Here is a 19,176-nt window from a genome sequence, read left to right as displayed (position 1 = left end):
AGGACATAAAGAGGGAGGAGACCATGGCAAGCTGTTTGCTGGCTTGTTATTAGGCAGACCATTTTCACGTTTCTTGCCTGAGGCAGCCAAGTAACAGGAGCAAATTGAGTGTTAGCACACCCTGCAGTTAGCCGACATGTGGAAACTTCCTGCCACAAGGCAATCACACAGCAGAACTTCCTACATTCATGCTCCATGGAAGAGTCACTCAAGTGACACTTGATTTTCAACACCCAAGACTTGATTGTTGTGCCCATTTTTCACATGGAATGAAAAAATTGCTACTGAATTGCTGCTGCTTTTGTGTGTGTTCTTCTTTTTCCCCACAACCTTCTACTGTTGGCCCTTCCTGACTCTTGATTTGAGATTCAAATTGGGTAAAACAACCAACAAAAATCACAAGTAGTAATTAATTTTATGCAGTGAAGACCTTGGCTATGGCAGTTAGTGTTGCTTTGTGGCCTCTCAGTTCTTATTGATTGACCCAAGAGGTCTTTAAAGTGCAGCAGGTTGCTTAGGGAGGTGGTGGAGTCCCCCATCCCTCAAGAGGTGTTTAAGACATGGCACTTGGGGACATGGTTTAATGGCCGTGGTGGTTTAAGGCTTGGACTCTGTCTTAGAGGTTGAGTGCTGTGTCCAGTTCTGGGCTTCTCAATTCAAGAGAGATGCGGAGGTGCTGGAAGGTGTCCAGAGAAGGGCAGCAAGGCTAGGGAGGGGCCTGGAGCACAGCCCTGTGAGGAGAGGCTGAGGGAGCTGGGGGTGTGCAGCCTGCAGAAGAGAAGGCTCAAGGCAGACCCCATTGCTCTCTGTAACTACCTGAAGGTGGTGGAGTTGCTGTCCCTGGAGCTGTTGAAGCCAAGCCTGGCTGGGCACTTAGTGCCATGGTCTGGGTGATTGACCAGGGCTGGGTGCTAGGTTGGACTGGATGAGCTTGGAGGTCTCTTGCAAACTGGTTGATTCTGTGGTAAGGGGTTGGTTTTTTTTCTCCCTCTTTGTAAGAGCAGTAGCTGTTGTGTGGCTGTAAACCTGCTGGCCGTGAGTAGATGTCAAACCCTGTCTTGGGTTCAAATGCAAGTTCCCAGAGACTCTTATAAATTTGGTAGACCCAATGACAATTTATAGAATTTATAGAGTTTATAGAGTGCCCTCCCCTCCTCCCCCTCCTTTCCCCAAAAGACAGGGAGAGAGATAAAAGGTAGGGACACCCCAATAAATCAATCTCACTCGATTTGGAAGTTAAAAAGGAAAAGTTTAACAATAACTTAGAAAAAGGGATTGGAGGTAGGGGAGTTTACAAAGGATAAGGAAGGGAAAACAGCAAAATACAAAACAGGGATGGATACAACCCGAGTAGTGTGATGGTGTCTCTGCCTCGTGGCTGGTATGCAGTATCAGTGTGTGTGTGTGTTCGTGAACGCAGGTAGGGAGAAAGAGGGCGAAAAGAGAAAGAGACAGGAGAACTCCTGTCTTTTATACCACAGGAAGTGGGGGGAGTGGGCTAACCATCACCTGGAGTGTGGCCCACCCCTGAGGAGGGGCCAAGACCCCTAGGGTCAGGTTCAGGGTCACTCCCCCAGGAGTGTTAACCCTATACAAACCCCCTACACTTGCAGCTGGGACACACACACATACCCACAGAGAGGCTGGATACCTGTAACAAGTGCTAGGAAATGATGGTCGCCAGAAGGCAATCATTCTGAGCCAATTGTGTGACATGTAGAGCCGTTCTGAGTGGCCAGAGGGCTGAAAAATCTGTTTAGCCGAGTTACTCTGTAGGTCGGGAACATCCCTGGAGTCGCTGAGTCTGGAAATGCCCTGTGAGAGGCAAAACCATCCTTTTGCAAATACTCTGTGTTCTATCCTTGAAATGCAGCCTAAAGTCTGCTTTTCTGTTGGGCTGTGTAATCCAGAAAGGAAGAAAAGAAGATGAGGGAAGGAGTTTTCACTTCTGGGTTTCATATGAAACTTCACTGCCTCACAAATCTCTTCCTTATGTTCCTGATTTCTAGCAGTGGCTGTAAAACAGAGCGATACTACACATGCTAAGCTGCAGCTAATTCATCTTCCTGGGTGTGATTCTACTCATCCTTGAAAATTCTTTCCAAAACCAGATTCAACATAGAAAAGCAAGTGCCAAAAACAGTTGATAGAAGATAGCTTCCCTACCCAGCACAGTTTGGTACTGGATTTGCTTTATCGCTTAAAACGTTGATGTGAGATGATTTGGACATTGAGTGTGATGCCTGCCATCCAAGTGTTCCTTTGGCCCTCATCTCTTGCTCTGACACTAACTACATAAAGTGATTTGTCATTTTTACATAAGGTGTTTCTTCATGAAATGAGGCTTCCCCAGGATGAGGTTTTCCTTACCGCACAGAGATGTTCTTTAAAACATCTAGTACAAAGGAATTGCTTTGGTATTAAAAACGTCACTTCTGCCAGCTTCAGGCTGAGGATGCAGTCACACCGAGGCCAGAGTCAGCTGCTGTCATGAAGACTGGTACTCTGTCCTCACACTGGACCCTGTGCCATGGGCCTGCAGCAAGGGTCATGCCATGAAGACAATTAATTTTGTGTTGTGCAAGTGGGATGGCTGCCTGGCTGCTTGAGCGCAGTGCTATCCCGAGAGCAAGGGCTGAGGTGGGTCTGTCGTTCTAGAGCTGATAGCCCTTCTCTTAAAGCAGCTGTAAGGGTGTAGCACCAAGAGCTGGCTTTAAGCAGGAGCTGTGGACCTGCGCACGGGGTGTACCTGCACAGATGACAGCTGTCAGTTGCTGGCATGGGCCGGGTGTGTGTGCTGCCAGTGCTTCAGCCACTTATGTACTTGCCTTAGGGTGACACTGAAGCTGAAGCCTGAAGTGCTTCTCTCCCAGCTGCAGACTGTGGGCTGGATTTTGTATGCAGCATCCAAATACTTCAGTGTTACAGCTGTCCCTGTGTTAAACTAATTTCTGTGGCAGGTCTGTGTGTGTGTGCTTCACAGGAGAAAATTCAAGCTGTTGGCTTTCAACCTCTACAAGTCATCACCAGTGCTGTTAGTATTTCATTACTCAGTATCTGAGAGAGCAGCCCACAGGAGTTGGCTAAATATGGCTTTCGTGTACGCCTGGAATGACACACCACTGCTCCAGCAGCCTGGAGTCTCACCGCAGCTTGAGAGAGCCACCTGTGAAAGAAGGCAGCTCCTGGTTTCTGGCTCTGCCCAAAGCAAGAACTGAACACAGGGCAGTGCTGGCAAGGTCAGCAGAGGCAGGATAGGTGTTCAGAGGGAGGAGCAGTTCTGCAGGTGGTTACACTGCTGCAGTGAAGCTGTTGGTGCAGCTGAAGGGGAGAAGCTGGTGTGCCGTTGGGGGAGGGCTCCTCGTCGCTGGGGCAGCACTAGCTGTCAGCACAACTGGAGTGGCACTTGGGCTGTACTGAGCGGTAAGGACGCAGTTGCGAGGCCAGCATGTAGAAGTAAGAGACTCAACCATCATGGTTTTTGCTAGGTGTGTTTCCTGTGTATCTGTCAAATCTGCTGGCAGTTTGTGTTTTTAATAAACCGGAGTTGTTCCTTTGCATTTGCTGAAAGAAATGGGTAATGCACACCCGTCTGTGTAGGTGCTGAAAGTGGAGGTGTGAAGATACAGGAGGAGGCAGCCAAGAAATATTTCTGTCAGATGGAAATTTCCAAACGTGTAATGAAACCATTGGCTGTAGGAGACCAACAGACGTCAGAGCGATCGACAGTCTGCAGATCGGCACTGCCTGGGGGATGTCAGCTCTTGATCGGATGGGGTGCTAAAATTTCACCTGCTAAGCTGAATAATGCTGCAGCCTGCAGCCGAAGTCACCTTGCTCTCACCTTGCTTTGGCCAGTTCGCCTTTTAAAATACCGGAGTGTGTGCATCTAAAGTGCTTCCTGGAATGGAATGGGGCTTTTGGTGGAGCGTGGCCATTCCCTACAGGAAGACCCCACAGTGCTGTATCTGAAAGAGGGTTCTCTTGCTATCGCTCTCTCCTTCCCCCCACCCTGCTGTCAGTCTGTCACCTAACCTTAGGCGTTTCCTTCTAGACCACTGCCTGTAGGTGCTCCCTCTCTTCCATTTAGCGCATGGTAACGCAGGAGGATGCCAGCCTCCAATTCGAAGCTGTTTCCGTGGCCTGTGCCTCAGCCCGTGGCGTGTGGCTCAGAACCATGGGCTCCCAGGCGCATCGGAGCAAGGAGTTGCCGGCATTAACAGCATGGAGGCTGGATTCCGCCCCGGGGAGGGCTGGTGTGCTAACCGCGGACAGGCACGCTTAGCACCAGCAGTTCGGTGCGGGCTTTTAGCTCTGATCCGCGGCCAGGCCGCCGCAGGAAGGTGGGAGCTGTGGCGGCGGTCAGCCCGTGGCTCCTCCGGCCTGGCGTTCTCCCCGCGGTGAGGGCTTGTGCCGCCGTGAGTGACGGTGTGAGGGGGACTGGCACCAGCGCAGTGTGTGGACAGCTTGGTAAGAGTGCTTTTAGGAAGGTCCCTGTTTGCCCAAGTGCAGAGGCCTGCCTAATGCTTGCAGCCCCCTGAAGCTCACAGGGCGGGTAGTGGGGAATGGTGTCTTTCAAAGCAGGGGAGAGGGGGAAGGGCACCTCTTCCCACTTCAGTCCTGCGTCGTAAGCAGTGAGTACTTTTAATAGAGTCTGTACTCTTTTGTCTGGGGCAAACGCAGGCCCACACATGCTGTGAGCCTCGACTGACCGTCCTCTGGGGTCTGGGGCACAGATCTCCCTGTCTGCCCTGTCACTGCACCACCACGGCTATTCGATTCACTCCTTACAATGGCTTTAACATGGGCAGTGACTAAAGCACTCCTGACGCCTGTTCATTTGTAAAATGATTATTCTGTTACAAATTTCCGTGCACCCTTTGTCCTTGCAGGGTAGGCCCTAGCGTGCGGAGCAGCCTGAGACACACGGTGTATCTGAGCTGATACCACAGTCACACTGAAGGCGAGTGCATGCACCAATCTTTCAGCTGCTTTCTTCTGTCAGATTGTTGGAAGACCTCTTTCTAGGCATTTCCTAGATGGTACATTTACTTGGCAAAAGCTGACCAAACCATTTTCCCCCTCAGCAGGCTGAGGGTGTATCTGGTATGTTCTTGGGCAAGTGCTTGATAAGCAAGGCTTTGTTGTAGAAGTTCTACTGGGTTATTAATAGAAATCACAGAATCAACCAGGTGGGAAGAGACCTACCTAGCACCCAGCCCTAGCCAGTCAACCAGACCGTGGCACTAAGTGCCCCAGCCAGGCTTGGCTTCAACACCTCCAGGGACAGTGACTCCACCACCTCCCTGGGCAGCCCATTCCAGTGCCAATCACTCTCTCTGCCAACAACTTCCTCCTAACATCCAGTCTAGACCTCCCCTGGCACAACTTGAGACTCTGTCCCCTTCTTCTGTTGCTGCTTGCCTGGCAGAAGAGACCAACCCCACCTGGCTACAGCTTCTCTTCAAGTAGTTGTAGACAGCAATGAGCTCTGCCCTGAGCCTCCTCTTCTGCAGGCTGCACACCCCCAGCTCCCTCAGCCTCTCCTCACAGGGCTGTCCTCCAGGCCTCAAACAAAATGGTCTGTCATGTAGCTCAGCTATCATTTAGTGTAAGTATTGCATCGCCTGCCAAGAAAGTTAGTAGAACTGTTGTAGTAGAACTGCTGTATCCATCTTCCCAAAGGGTTGTAAAGACGTTGCTCCTATCAGCATAGGCGATGTTACCCAGGGCTGTCAGCACTTTGCTTTCAAACTTGCAATTCTTCTTTTGTTCGGATGGCTCGATGCTGAGTGCCCCTCTCGTGTTTTCCATGGGAGCCGTGCAGCCTGGTTTCCAAAGCTGTTCAAAAAGCCTAGTTGAAGGAAGGTTTGTAATGCTAGAGTCTGCCTGCCCTGGCAGAAAAGTGCTTGCCTTAGCTATTTACTGTAGAACAGATTTAGTAAAATTAGAAGCGTTGGTTACAACCGCAGACCACATCCTCCCAGCAGTTGTCTAGAAACTGCTTTTGCTTACAGTTTTTACTCCATTCAAACAATTTTTTGTTAGATAAGCGTAAGCTACCGCATTTGTTTTGGTTAGAAATGAGGTATTCTTACACGGGAAAACAAGCCCAGAAGGTTAAAATTGCTGACGAGGCTTGCACCCCCACCTCCTGCCCCAGTTCAGGAGTTCAGTGCTTTACAGAAGCAGACTAGAGCTGGCTTAGACTTTGTCTTAGGTGTGTCTGCAGTTGAACTTTACCTTTAAATGTCAGTGCAAACATTTGCCATTGATGTAGTGGTGAGCTGATTGCTCTGGTAATTTGGGTACTCTTCCTTACCTGTAATCATCTCAAGTATTTTGTCATGAAGAGAGTGTGAAAAATGCATAAAAGTGCTTCTCCTCAGAACAATATTGTTTTACTCTGAGTGTGTTTCTGATTGTCTGTTTGCATAACAGAAATGGGGTAGACAGGTTCCACCACCTGACAGTGGTGTAGAATAGACGTTAGGAGGCTGCTGCCTCCTCTGTGCTGTGTGTTTGAAGGTTAAAAGCAGCAGTCATTCCTAATTAGAGATAGGGAGGCCTCTTGGAAGTTGTGCCCTGCTTTATGATTTTGTTTGGATTCTTTCAGTGAAGTAGAACTCAGCCTTTGCTTTGATGGTCAAGTTGAGAAGGAGCAAATGAGAAGGCTGTAGCATTTAGGAACACATAAATAAAGTCTGCAAAGAAAGGCCAGGAGGAAAGCTTTGAAGTGGCATCTAGTTCAGTGCAACAAAACCAGATGTGTCTTTGGAGTTCTGGCCCAGCTAATTATTTGTTGCTTGTTGTTTTTTCTCCTGTGAGAGGACAGGGAGCTCAACCAGATCATACAGTGGAGGGACCCCAAACCAACTGACCCCACCCTAGCACTTTGATCTGTCTTGCACTTCCCAGCGAATGCTCTCTTCCAGAGCAGAAGTGGTCTAACTTTTGGTTGTGATGTGTGTGTTCTCCTGTACCACTGCATTGCATCTCTTTGTTTTTTTTCCTTGTCTCCAATTCCAGCTTTTGTTATCTGAATTTATTCCCTACCAGCAAATCCTGATACTGTTAGGGATGACAGCAATTTCAAAGTGTCAAAACTGGACAGAACTTGGAGTTTGCTGATTTTACAGTGAAGTGAGTGCTAGAGCAGAAGATGAGATGTACAGCGTTTGGGGGCCAGCAGTTCTGTCAAACACAAGGTAGAACAAACCCAGACGATCCTGGCTCTGTAGGACCTCAGTAGGCAAGTGCTGCTCCTGGAAGTGTGTGTTTGGTTGCTGCTTACAAGCAGAATAATCTCTTGGAATGGTAGATCTGAGGACTTTTTTTTTTGTGATCCTTTGATCACATTTGGCCATCAAAAAGATTTCTGTTGACTGTACAAGTAGTGAGTAGATTAAAACTACACACCCAGGTTTGTGTCTAGAAAATAGAGAAAATAATCCTGTCTTCTGAAGAGATTAAGGGACTCAGGATGGAAAGGAGAGTAGATAAGGAGGTATGTAATGTGAGTTAAAGTCAAGGTTATGGCCAAGTTCCAAACTGAACAAGTTAAATCCTCTTGCTCTGAGGGCTTGTCCATGTGCCAGAGCTAAGCTCTCTGCTCTACTGGGCCAGCCCTTGTGTTCAGACAAAAGGATTGAGAAGAAGTGGAAGAGCTCTAGAGTGAAATTGATGCTGTTAAGCTGTTATCAGTTGTCTTGCACTGAGGTAACTAAAAATGGAACTTACCCCTGCATGAACTGTTTCAATGTGGTTAACGTTTTGTGTTGTGGGATTTCGTATTTATTAATTCTTGGCTTGCTTTGGTTGAGTTTTGTTATTTTTATAGCAGGTTGTTGTCCCAGGCCACTACTGGAATCAAACCCATAATACTGACTTGATATATGCAAGAACTATGCTTTATTTTGCTCTGAAATGCATCTCAGTCAGCTGTGTCAATTTCTGGAGCTCAACACATCCCAATAGCAAATATTGATGAGGAATAGTTTGTGCCACATACTGAGCCTGGAGAGTGTGGTCATGAAAGCTAATAAAGTACACAGGGAATTTTCTCCATCTTTCTTCCCAGTGTCCAGTCTGACCTTAGTGCAACCTGTCCTGTGAATGCTAAAACAGCAAGGGTCAGTTACAGTGCACCCCTGTGTTCGCAGGACATGGCCAGGTGAGAAATGGGTTGGAGAGGGGAGTGTTGTATCTCTGCCTAAGTGCAGAGCTGACACCCTGGCTTCTAGCTGCCTCTTTGTCACGGCTAAACTTGAACATCTGCTGCTGGTACTCAAAGCCATCCTGCCTCATGCCAGCTTCAAAAATAAAGCAAAGTACTGTGGGGCCTGAGGTTCAGTTTGTATCATGAGAGGCTGCCTCTTCTGGTTGCTGGTTTTGGATTCCAGGGGTTTTGGTGTTGTCTCTTCTGCTGAGATGGCAGTGGGACAGTAGCTCCCTGGCTTGGGTTTGACTCACTCCTGCTTGCTGCTGCTTTCTACTATGCTTTCTCTGTAAATAGGCTAAGGTGATTACACATTTGTGTTGTCTCGTTCATACTAAACTCTTACCTCACTGTCTTTGTCTCAGCGTGGAGGGTTTTTGTATGTTGCTTTTCCCTCACTTCTGTGTTGGGGGGAACAGACAGGTTAACCCATACACCCATTTACCATGTGTTAACCTGTTACACTGCTGCAAAACTAATCACTCTTTACCACATAATAAAAGTACAGAACTGAAACCCCAAATTCCACACTGGAGTTTGTGTGGCATTGAAATTAGAATTCTCAGTTTAAAAAAAGGCTTACTAAAATGTGCTTCATTTCCCCTGAGGTTTATTGATGAGGTGATGTATTCATGTAGCATAATGCAGGAAATACTGAGCCTGTGTGTGGACCTCAAGTTCATGGGTAACTGAGCAACTGTTGAAGTCAGATGCTAGCTTGGTTTTAGTGAAACTCTGTAGTCTGCAAGATGGAGTTTAAAACAAATGCCTTAACTATTGTTATGTGGGAGGATTATGACAATAGCTGTCAAGCTACTCTACATCTTATGCAAGCATTTTGAGGAGTCTTGTCAAAATAGTAGCTAAGTTAAAGCCAAAAAAGTAGTAATTCACATAAGTAAGGAAAAAGTTTTCAAAGGGAAGCATCTGAAATCTATTCATCCAGTTAAGACATGTTTGCAGTTGTCACACTCCTTAGTTGTACAAGCTGAATTCCCGATGTGCACTCAGGAGATTTCACTGGCATCTAAGCTGAAGAGAGATAAAAGGTTGTTCTTCCTTTGCTCCTCTCTCGTCTTTTCCACTCCCTTGCTGCTTTCCCTCTTGTTTTTGCGTGGCTTTGCCTTCATGATCTTTGAGTGGGAGTTCTTCCTGTGAGTGTGAACCAGATGCCCTCATACCAGGCATGGGCTGCGCCTCCTCTGTAGCAGCCCTGACTATTGATGGGCCTGAAGCAGAAACCCTGATCCATTTGTTTCTCTGTTTCTGGATGCCAGCCAGTAGCCAGCTGTCATGATTTTGGCCGAGCTTGGAGCATGCCAGCTCATGTCCATAAGTACTTTATTTTGTTCAGTTTGATGTGAGAATTCCTGAAATAGCAAAGAGAACCAAATGAAAGTTTTGGGAAGTGAAGTAAAAGAGGAATAACCAAAAAACCTGGATTCTTCCTTAGGAGTGTTTTGAATTTTAATTCTCTTCAATCTGGACCATTTTCACTTGAAAGGTCTTGTACTCAGGCCCTCATTTTTCCATTCTCTGTGATTTCAGTCCTGCTCCTTCAGAAGCTAAACTTAGAGCTCTGCTGAAAGGAGATGGTAGTGAGGTGGGGCTTGGTCTCTTCTCCCTAGTATCAAGTGGCAGAATGAGAGGAAATGGCCTGGAATTGCATCAGGGGATGTTTAGATTGGATAGTGGGGAAAATTTCCTTACTGGAAGAATAGTCAGGCATTGGAACAGGCTGCCCAGAGAGGTAGTGGAGTTCCTGGAGGTGTTCAAGGAACACATGGACAGAGCACTTCAGGATGTGGTTTAATTGCCATCTAGATGGCCTCAAGGAGCAGGAAAAGTTAGAGAGCCAAACACCTGTTGGGTGATCTGTGCTTTGCAGCTTTGGACGCTAAGATGGTGAAATTGAGAGGCCAGAAAAGCAGCAGGGGCTAAGGATGAAGTGCCACGCAGAGCTTTTGTTGTTCTGCGCCTCTTCTGCTGTCTTGCAGCTAAAGTACTCTTTGTTGTGTGTGTCCAGGTTCCTTCTCTCTCTGAGAGCATTTTTCAGGGCTGCACTTGTGATAAGAGAGGCAGAATGTTCCCTAAGATGCCCTGTGTGGAGAAGATAACTGTCACAGACTCTTTACAAAAGGTTTGCAGTGCTGCTTTCAGATGAGGGGGAGAGAGTGTTATAAATAGTAGTCAGCGAGTTAGAAGAGAGGACTGTTTTGAAGCACGTGTGTGCTATCCAAGCAGCCCTTTCTTAGTCTGACCTGTTTGTATGCACTGAACCAGGTTAACATTTTGCCAGGGCACTTGTTCTGCTCTTTCCTGCATTTTAGGGCCCCAAGATTTCAGAGAGGGCTATCGCAGTTCAGCCACCCTTTGTCGTTTCATACTTCTTTTGCAGTGCCAGCTGGCAGCTCTACTCTTTCAGGTGTGCTCGTAGCATAACTGGGGCTAGGACTCTGCAGCTTGCACGTAGGCTGGGGGTAGAAACACTCTGGTTTGCAGCAGGCACAGATAGCTGTCAGATGATTGACATATCTGGTAGGCAGGAAAGGCAATTCTCCCTGCTTCTTTTTCTTCCCCTCTAGGGCTGGAGGGCTTAAGTCAAAACATTTCCTTCTTGAGTGGCAGCAGCTGATAGTTGTTGAATTTTGGCACTTTATTCCAGCTGGGGGAGTTGCTGTGATCTGGCAACACCTGCAGTTCTGGGGAGGAGATGCTGCAAAAGGAGCCTTCTGCACTGATAAGGGTGAGGCTTTCAGCTGACAGCCTCCTTGACACTTGAGGGTACTCCCAAGACTGCTGCAGGGGAGCAGCATTAAAAAGTCAGCAGCCAAAGCGGAACTGTGATTGCGACGCATCATTCTTCTGCCAGGCTGGGAATGTTTGCATGCATTAGCAGAAGTTTTAAACAAGTGGATGTGGTGCTGAGAGACATGGTTTACTATGAGCTCTAGGTAGTTGGACTTGATGATCTTGGAGGTCTCTTCCAGCCTCAGCAGTTCTTTGGTTCTAAGCTAGAAGGCAATTACTTTATGGTAGTGGTATTTCATGCCTACTGAGCAGTGGTTTATGTCTTCTGTCATGTCTTGTCCTCCCTTATGAGGAAAGGCTGAGGGAGTTGGGTCTGTTTAGCTTTGAGAAGACTGAGAAGTGACTTCATTCATGTTTATAAAGATGTGAAGGGTGTCAGGAGGATGGAGCCAGGCTCTGCTCACTGATGTTCAGTGATAGGATGAGGGGCAGTGGCTGCAAGCTGGAGCAGAGGAGGTTCCAAGTGAATGTAAGGAAAAACTTTTTCACTTTGAATGTGGCAGAGCCCTCAAGCAGACTGCCCAGAGAGGTTGTGGAGCCTCCTCTGCGGACATTCACAACCTGCCTGGATGCATTCCTCTGTGACCTATTCCAGGTGATCCTTCTCTGGCAGGGGGGTTGAACTGGATGATCTTTTGAGGTCTCTTCCAGCCCCTAGCGTTGTGTGATTCCGTTTATGATTCTGTGTTCAACCTGTCCCTCTGTAGCTGAAATCCCAGGCTCACAGGATGTCAGGGGTTGGAAGGGACCCGAAGAGATCATCCAGTCCAACCTTTTCACTGCCCGGTGTACTCTGTGTACTGGATTTCTGTAACTGAGTTGGGAAAATGCAAAAACTGCTGCCTAATAATTCTCCTTCTCTCTCTTTTACAGTCATAATGAACGAAAAGTAACCTGCAAGCACCCAGTCACAGGACAGCCATCGCAGGACAACTGCATTTTTGTAGTGAACGAACAGTAAGTAGCATCTGTTTCAGCCTGCAGCTTTTAAACCATGGGTTTTGGTACTGAAGGTTCACTTAACTAATTGCAGGGTTTATTTTTTTCCAACTCAGATTAGCTTGTAAGAAGTTTTAGTTGTGTAAATTATTTGAACATAAGATGAAATAGTTAATAGTATTTTTTTTAGGTAAAAGCTGTAGTGTAAATTAGTTATGTGCTAGAAATGCACCTTGTTTATGCACTGCCACTTGATTCTGTAGTGTAGGCAGACAACCTGTATATTCTATAGTAATCCAGTGGACTGCCAAAAAGGAGCCAGTGTTTTAATGATTTAGGGACAGTTGCTTGTCTTTAATGTTTCACGTTCTGCTTGATGGTTTCTCCACAATCAATTATTTTCTTAGCCAGTCGAGACACTTTCTCAGTCCCTGAGTAATAACTTGGCTCTGCTGCCTTTGCACCATCAGTTTAGCAGAACATGCAATGTGAGAGCATGCAAGTCACATCTGACCTCAGGGGGTTGTTTGTGGCTGGGTGTTGGGGGTCCTGCTCACCAGAGTTGCTGAGGAAACCATCAGAACAACATTCTCTGAAGCTTTGTGAACATGGATGTCTCACTGCAGTGGGTCAAAGCTTTGGAGAACATTTCTGATTTTTTTTTCCTAACCTCACCAATCCCTTACTCTAATAGAAAAATCCTATTTTAAAACATCTTGAAGTTAATCTGGAGTAGATTTAAGTTCAAAATGTAGTGCAAGTTACTTGACAATGATGTGCAAATTGGTTTTGGATTGGAAAAATAGGGCACAGGCTGTATTGTACTGCATCTAGGGGTGCTTTTTAATAGCAGTCTGCACACACAGCATGTTCTGGTGCTATGACATGTTCTCTTTTCAGGACTGCTGCAGCAATGACGTCTGAAGACAAGAAGGAGCGACCAGTAAGCATGATCTGTGAAGCGACTAACTACAGTCTGACATCAGATTATGCTGCTCATCCAATGAGCCCTGTGGGCAGAGTAAGTCTTTATGTCCAAATTCAATCAACATTCAAGTCATTTGAGGTACCAGACAGTATATGTTAGTATCCCATCAGAAAAGAGAAACAAAGCGTGGATCCTTTTCAGGGCACTTGACTCCTTTCATATTTGATTTGGAAATTGAAGTGCTTGAAACAACTTACCACTGAAGCTATAATTTTTATCAGATGTCTCCGATCTTATGAGTCGTATAAATTGAAGTTGTTTACAGAATATGGTCTTTCTAATCTGTGTCAACAGCAATGTCTTGAGTGGCTGATCAGATATTTGGGTAAGCATTGTGAAGGAAATTGCTCAGTCACGAGCAGTTGACTGGATTTCTCTAAGTGAAATAGAACCTTAATTATATGTAGCAAGCAGTTACATGAGAGAGGCTGGTATAAGATGAAGCAGAAATCAGTCTCTTCCCAGTAAAAGTCTTTACTTCCAATCCTCTTTTTCCTCTGTATACATGCTACTGGCCAAATAACACCCTACCACTCTGTCACGTGCTGCTTCTTCCCTGCTCACCTGAGGTGAATTTCAAAACTTGAAGCCACTAGCACTGAGCTCTTGACTGTGAGAAAGCCCTGCACAGGCTTGAGACTGAGGCAGAGGTATATGTTTTCACATCCCTTTTTAAAAATTAATAGTTTGGGTTTGTAGTTATCCTTTTTTTCCATTGTTTCTTTTACCTTTTCCCCACTGTCACAGTCACTGCCTAGACAAATACCTTCTGAAACACGTTCAGGAAAGCAGCTTTTTAATGTGCAAAGTCAGTCGTGTTACCCAGGCACACTCCACAGTTCATGTCCCCTGCTCTTCACTGCTACCCTGATTATCAGCACAATAAGGCCAGCAGTTTTCTCCCAGCAGGTCAGCCCGGGACAGCTGTTGCAGAGCTCCTCAAGCCTTCACTCCAGTTGGGAGTTTGCTTACAGGCACTTCATACAGAACTGAAACCTGGGCTATCTTTGACTGGCTAATAGAGGTAGAGCCATGCCTGTCTTCTCAGGATTAAGGCTAGCCAGAAGTTTGGGAGTGACAGTCCTGAATTACACTAGCACAGAGCATAGCAAAGAGGGGCAGTGTGAAGGGCAGTGTTGATGCTTAGGGGCAAACGTTTGTTCTGTGTTCTCGTGGCTTATGTTCGCACTGTACTGGTGCTTCTCCTGAGTCTTGTATTTCACTCTGCCTGAAATAAATCGACTTTGCTCTATATGCAAACCAAAAGGGAGATCTTCAGCAGCATCCTCCTGGTTTGAGCTGAAATGCTGAGGGAGAAACCTCAGCAGCTGAGGCAGGAACACTGCTGAGCTGCAGCATTTCTAGGCTCTGAAACGGCCTACAAAATCCAGAGGACAGCACACTGTTGGTTTGTGGTTTGGCAGATAGTTTAAGCCTTGAAGACAGAAAACATATCTTTAGGCAAAAGTTCAAAGTAGCAGGGATTCAGATGTGTTTGCTTTGACTTCACATACAATTTCCTGTTCAGCAAGGCTCTCAACCTCTGCTTTTCAGATAGAGATGCAGTAAGTTTAGTGCTAATAATTGCTTCTGGGCTAGTTCTGAAACTAGCAAAGAAGCCTCACATGAATTCTGTCTCTTACCATCTAAGGAGAGAGGAGAGCAGACTTGCAGTGTAATGAAGTGGGCAAGCCTCAGCTACCATCTTGTTTGTTGTCCAGAGTTGAAAATCCTGCTGGTGTTTTGTTTTCTCCGTGTTTGGGAAAGACTGAATTATCAGTGGTCAGAATTCCAGGCTTCTTCCTCAGTACTGGAAAGGCAGAGTATCCTCATAGGTTTACAAGTTTACAGGATGTCAGGGGTTGGAGGGGACCCAAAGAGATAATTGAGTCCAACCCCCCTGCCAGAGCGGGACAATACTATCTAACACAGATCACAGAGGAACACATCCAGACAGACCTTGAAAGGCTCCAGAGGAGGAGACTCCACAACCTCTCTGGGGAGCCTGTGCCAGTGCTCTGGGAGCCTTACAGTAAAGAAGTTTTCCCTTGTGTTGAGGAACCTCCTGTGCTGCAACTTCAGTTCTGATTTTGGAGACAGCAATCAGTTGCTTACAATGGGTCCCATCATACCAGATGTGGCTGTAAGTTTGCTAGCTGTGTACATTTCTACACCTTCCAGCATGTGATTAGCATTTGGGCTCTTCAGCCACCATCCTTGTTTGCTCTTTGCCTTCTCCAGAAGCTGGAGCTATGCAGTATGTCCTTTTCTTTTTATTTTTCAGTTCTGTTAGGTAAAAAGTAGTTGAACCCTTCAGTTGTTATTTTTTTTCCCTTTTCTTCCTATTTCTCCAGCTTGAGATACATGTGAGAGAATATGGGATGTCCAGGCATCCCAGACATGACAAGAGGAGGAGGAGGTGAGCTAAACAGTTGAGAACTCAGAGTTAGTATGTACACCTACAGTATTTCAATATCCTAAAATGCTCCTTTGTCTGAAGGCTCAGCATTTCTTGTGAGCGTAGAAGAGTTCTCCTTTGTATGCAGTCTGTGGTAAAATGATCACGAGTCGTCCAAAGTGTTGTCTGTAGTGACTAAAATTAGAAAGCAGTAGTGGAGCTCTGCTTAACTGAAGGAAGTTTTAGTCTCAGTTGATAGCATGCAACCCATTAAAAGCTTGCTGTGAGCTCAGTGAAACTGAGCACAATGTGGTTTAGTATCAGATTTACCTGAGATGCCTATCTAAATTTGTTAGTAGACCTGACAGTAGTAGTACTGCCTGTGCTTGCTTGTGGTGTTTTTAGAGGCATCCTTAGTGCATTGTCTGTTCTACAAGCATACAGAGGCTGGAGCAGTCTTGAGAGGTTTTGAACCTTTTCTGCCTTACAGTAAAGCAAGTATGAGTGTAATAAGTTATTTCTGATCCACATCTTGACACAGCTGTTGTGACACCACTTTAGGAGGCATGCAGGTTGAATGAGATAGATGCACTTGCTAATGTGCTCTGAATTGTTATGGATTCTCTGTATACTCCTTTCATAAAGTTGAAATATTCCTGGAAATCATCCTGGAAAAGGAAGGCTCCAGGGACATCTTACAGCGTCCTTCCAGTACCTGAATGGGGCCTACAAGGCAGCTGGGCAGGGAGAGGGGATGGATTTAAGCTTGAGGAGGGTATATTTGTACTGCATATTGGGAACTTTCTACAGTGAGGGTGCTGAGACACTGGAACAGGTTTCCCAGGGACATCATGGATGCCCAATTCCTGCAGGCCATAGATGATAGGATCACAGAATGGTAGGCAAGGATCTCTGAGCATCATCTAGTCCAATACCCCCTGCTAAAGCAAGGGGAGCCAGAGCAGGTTGCCCAGGTGCGCAGTATCCAAACAGGTTTGGAATCTCTCCAGAGGAGGAGACTTCACAACCTCTCAGGGCAGCCCTCTCCAGGGCTCTGCCCCCTCACAGCACAGATTTTTTGCCTTTTGTTTCGATGGAACCTCCTGTGTCCAGTCTGTGCCTTTTGCCCCTTGTCTTGTCACTAAGCACCACTGACACTTGAAAGTATATACAGTAGATGACCTAGGTTTGAACAATACCAGAAGCTAGCAGATCTCCTCTTAAATCACCTGAAATGAAACCTACCTCTTACCATGGTGCATTTTGAAGCTTGTAAGCACTGCCTTTTAGGAAGCAGATCATTACATGCTGCAGGCTCATTTCTGTCTGTCTGTAGGCCCTGTAAATCTGCCCTACTGCTGGTATAATGCTAGGAAATCGTGTGGAGACACAGGAAGAGCCATTTTTGTAGACAGCTCTCTCTTTTCAACAGGTGTTCAAGGCCAGGGTGCATGAGACCTTGAGCAGCCTGGTCTACTGCAAGGTGTCCCTGCCTATGGCAGGAGGGTTGGAACTAAATGATCTTTAAAGATCACTTCCAAGCCAAATCATTCTGGTTCTGTGACATCGTAATTCTCTTGAGTTCTTACAAACCTTTCTCCATTTTTCATGGGAGGAATTTTTCAGATGAAAATGTGGGGCTTTTTAATCTCTAATTAGATTTTCAGTGACTTGCTCTGTCTTGCTATCCAAACAGAGCTGAGCCAAACTCCTGTCTCTCCAAGGAAACCTAGAGGCATTCTGATTGCTTGTATATTCCCTCCTACTTCTTTCAGAAAAGAAATGCAGAGTATCTGTGTTTCGTTGTGCTGTAGCCTCAAAGCAAACCACTCAGAGTTTTGGTAGTGTTACTCCTTCTTGACTAAGCTATGTTGTGTTCTCCAGTTAATGGCATCACTGACAAAAGCTGCACATCAGTGTAAATTGCAATTTCCATTGTATGGTTTTCATCCCACTGTGGAGTTCTCTTTAAAGCACATAAACAACCCAGCTCAGTTCTCTGGTGCATGTTGAGAGCATTTTCATCCAGAAACCCTATACCCCAATTTGCAACAGAAGCTGAGTGTTTGTTTAGCCTTCCTCCTCCTCTAGGAGGTTGGCATAACCTTGTGATTAGTCTCTGTAGTAGAGATGTGGAAGGATTCTGTTTTCTGGGTTCAGATGCTGGATTTGGAGCAGAGCCATGAACACAGCTAGAAACACTCGCTTGAAATGGGCTCTTGTGCAGTGGGGTTCTGTGCTGTGTGGCATTGCACGGGCTCTGAGGCAGCAGTTCCTACAGAATTGAAGCACAAGTAGATGCTTAGCTCCTGGAGTTGCAGGAGGAACTTTGTAAACATGGGCTGAAAAGAATGAAGTGTGGATTGGCAAAACACTGCATGTTTCTTGTGACTCCTCCATGATTTTGGTGCTTGTTGTTACTCAAGTGGAAGGATAAAATCTAAAATGGATTGCTTGTCCTGCTTCTTCTGATCCTCTGTGATCACTGAGTGCTGTAAGGTTGTAAAAGTACAAGCAACAGGAATTTGAGGACAAATTTTCAGAGTAGGCCTTAGAGCAAGCAGGAAGAATAACAAATACTCAAACCAGACAAGGAATCTTTGTACTGTTCTGAACACCCTCCCTGGAGGTGTTCAAGGCCAGGGTGGATGAGGCTTTGAGCAACATGGTCCAGTGGAAGCTGTCCCTGCCCACGTCTGGGGTTTGCACTAGATGATCTTTAAGGTCCCTTTCAACCTAACCATTCTATGGATTTGTAATAAGCTCTGCTGAATCAGCAGGTCTTCAGTGCTGGAGTCAGACTTCTCTGCTGGAAGAAAGGGTGATGTTCTCTGTGCTGTCTGTTCTCATCCTGTCATCTTAAATGAGATTGGCAGACACTGATACCATGGGGGGAAAAAAAGTAAATAGTTGGCTTTCCATGGAGGACAGAACAGAAAATGAGTGGGTGAGACACTGGCACAGGTTGCCCAGGGAGGTTGTGGATGTCCCCTCCCTGGAGGTGTTTCAGGCTGGATGGGATGAGGCCTTGAGCGACCTGATCCTATGGCAGGGGGGTTGCAACCAGGTGATCTTGAAGGTCCCTTCCAACCTAAACCATTGTATCATCAAAGAGTGAAGGATTCTTGAGAGCTGAGAAAGAATAAAAGAACTGTAGGTGTTATAAAATATGAAAGAGGCAGTTTTCTCTTGCTGAAACATGAAAAGGTTTTCTTGTATTGGGTCAGTGCTAGAAGCAGGAAAGATGAGAATGTTCATGCCCAGGTGACACAGTATTTCATAGCTAATACTCTGTTAGTTTTACTTCTCTCTACAGCTTGGCATATGTTTTCCTTATTTACAAGGAGGTCAGATATGTATTTGGTTAGGCTTTCTTGTTTAAAAAAAGAAGTATTTGTCTTGGCATTGATCTTTAAATTTTCTGGAGGAGAAAAAGAAATGCTGAAGCTGGCAAAACCATGGTAATGATTGTTATCTACAAAAGGAGTACAGTTCCCAGAGGAACAAGTCTAAGGAAAAGATGCTAAGGCAGAGGAAAGGTGTTGTGTTTTTCCAGCAGATACTGATGCCTTCTTTCCTTTCACCTCTTCCATTCAATTTAGACATCACGGTCTTCAAAGAAGGTTCATAACTTTGGGAAGAGGTCAAACTCCATAAAGAGAAATCCTAATGCACCAGTTGTCAGACGTGGCTGGCTCTACAAGCAGGTACTATACCCCCTTGCCCCCTTCTGGTTTTCACGAAGATGTATAATATACAACAGACAATCATCTGCATAAAATACAGCAGTAGCAGTGCACAGTGTGATGGTTTGGAAGTGCC

The 19,176-nt window shown here is 46.0% G+C and overlaps 1 protein-coding gene across 14 annotated transcripts in view; it reads left to right on the top strand.

Moving 5' to 3' along the window:
- Positions 1-19,176, top strand: part of PLEKHA5 (pleckstrin homology domain containing A5) — a 147,136-nt gene that overhangs the window by 66,942 nt on the left and 61,018 nt on the right. For 13 of the 14 annotated variants that reach the window (XM_064155573.1, XM_064155568.1, XM_064155569.1 and 10 more), the window contains 3 exons: positions 11,903-11,986; positions 12,869-12,989; positions 18,957-19,061. In XM_064155573.1, the coding sequence (XP_064011643.1) occupies positions 11,903-11,986; positions 12,869-12,989; positions 18,957-19,061 (310 nt within the window). Of the gene's footprint in view, positions 1-3,600; positions 3,748-11,902; positions 11,987-12,868; positions 12,990-18,956; positions 19,062-19,176 lie in introns of those variants that run through there. The other variant, XM_064155582.1, reaches the window with a different exon arrangement.

The sequence above is a fragment of the Pogoniulus pusillus genome, chromosome 15 (assembly GCF_015220805.1).
Source record: "Pogoniulus pusillus isolate bPogPus1 chromosome 15, bPogPus1.pri, whole genome shotgun sequence".
Lineage (NCBI taxonomy): Eukaryota > Metazoa > Chordata > Aves > Piciformes > Lybiidae > Pogoniulus > Pogoniulus pusillus.
Note: the sequence above shows the minus strand (reverse complement) of the source record. Positions and strands in the feature narration are given on the sequence as shown.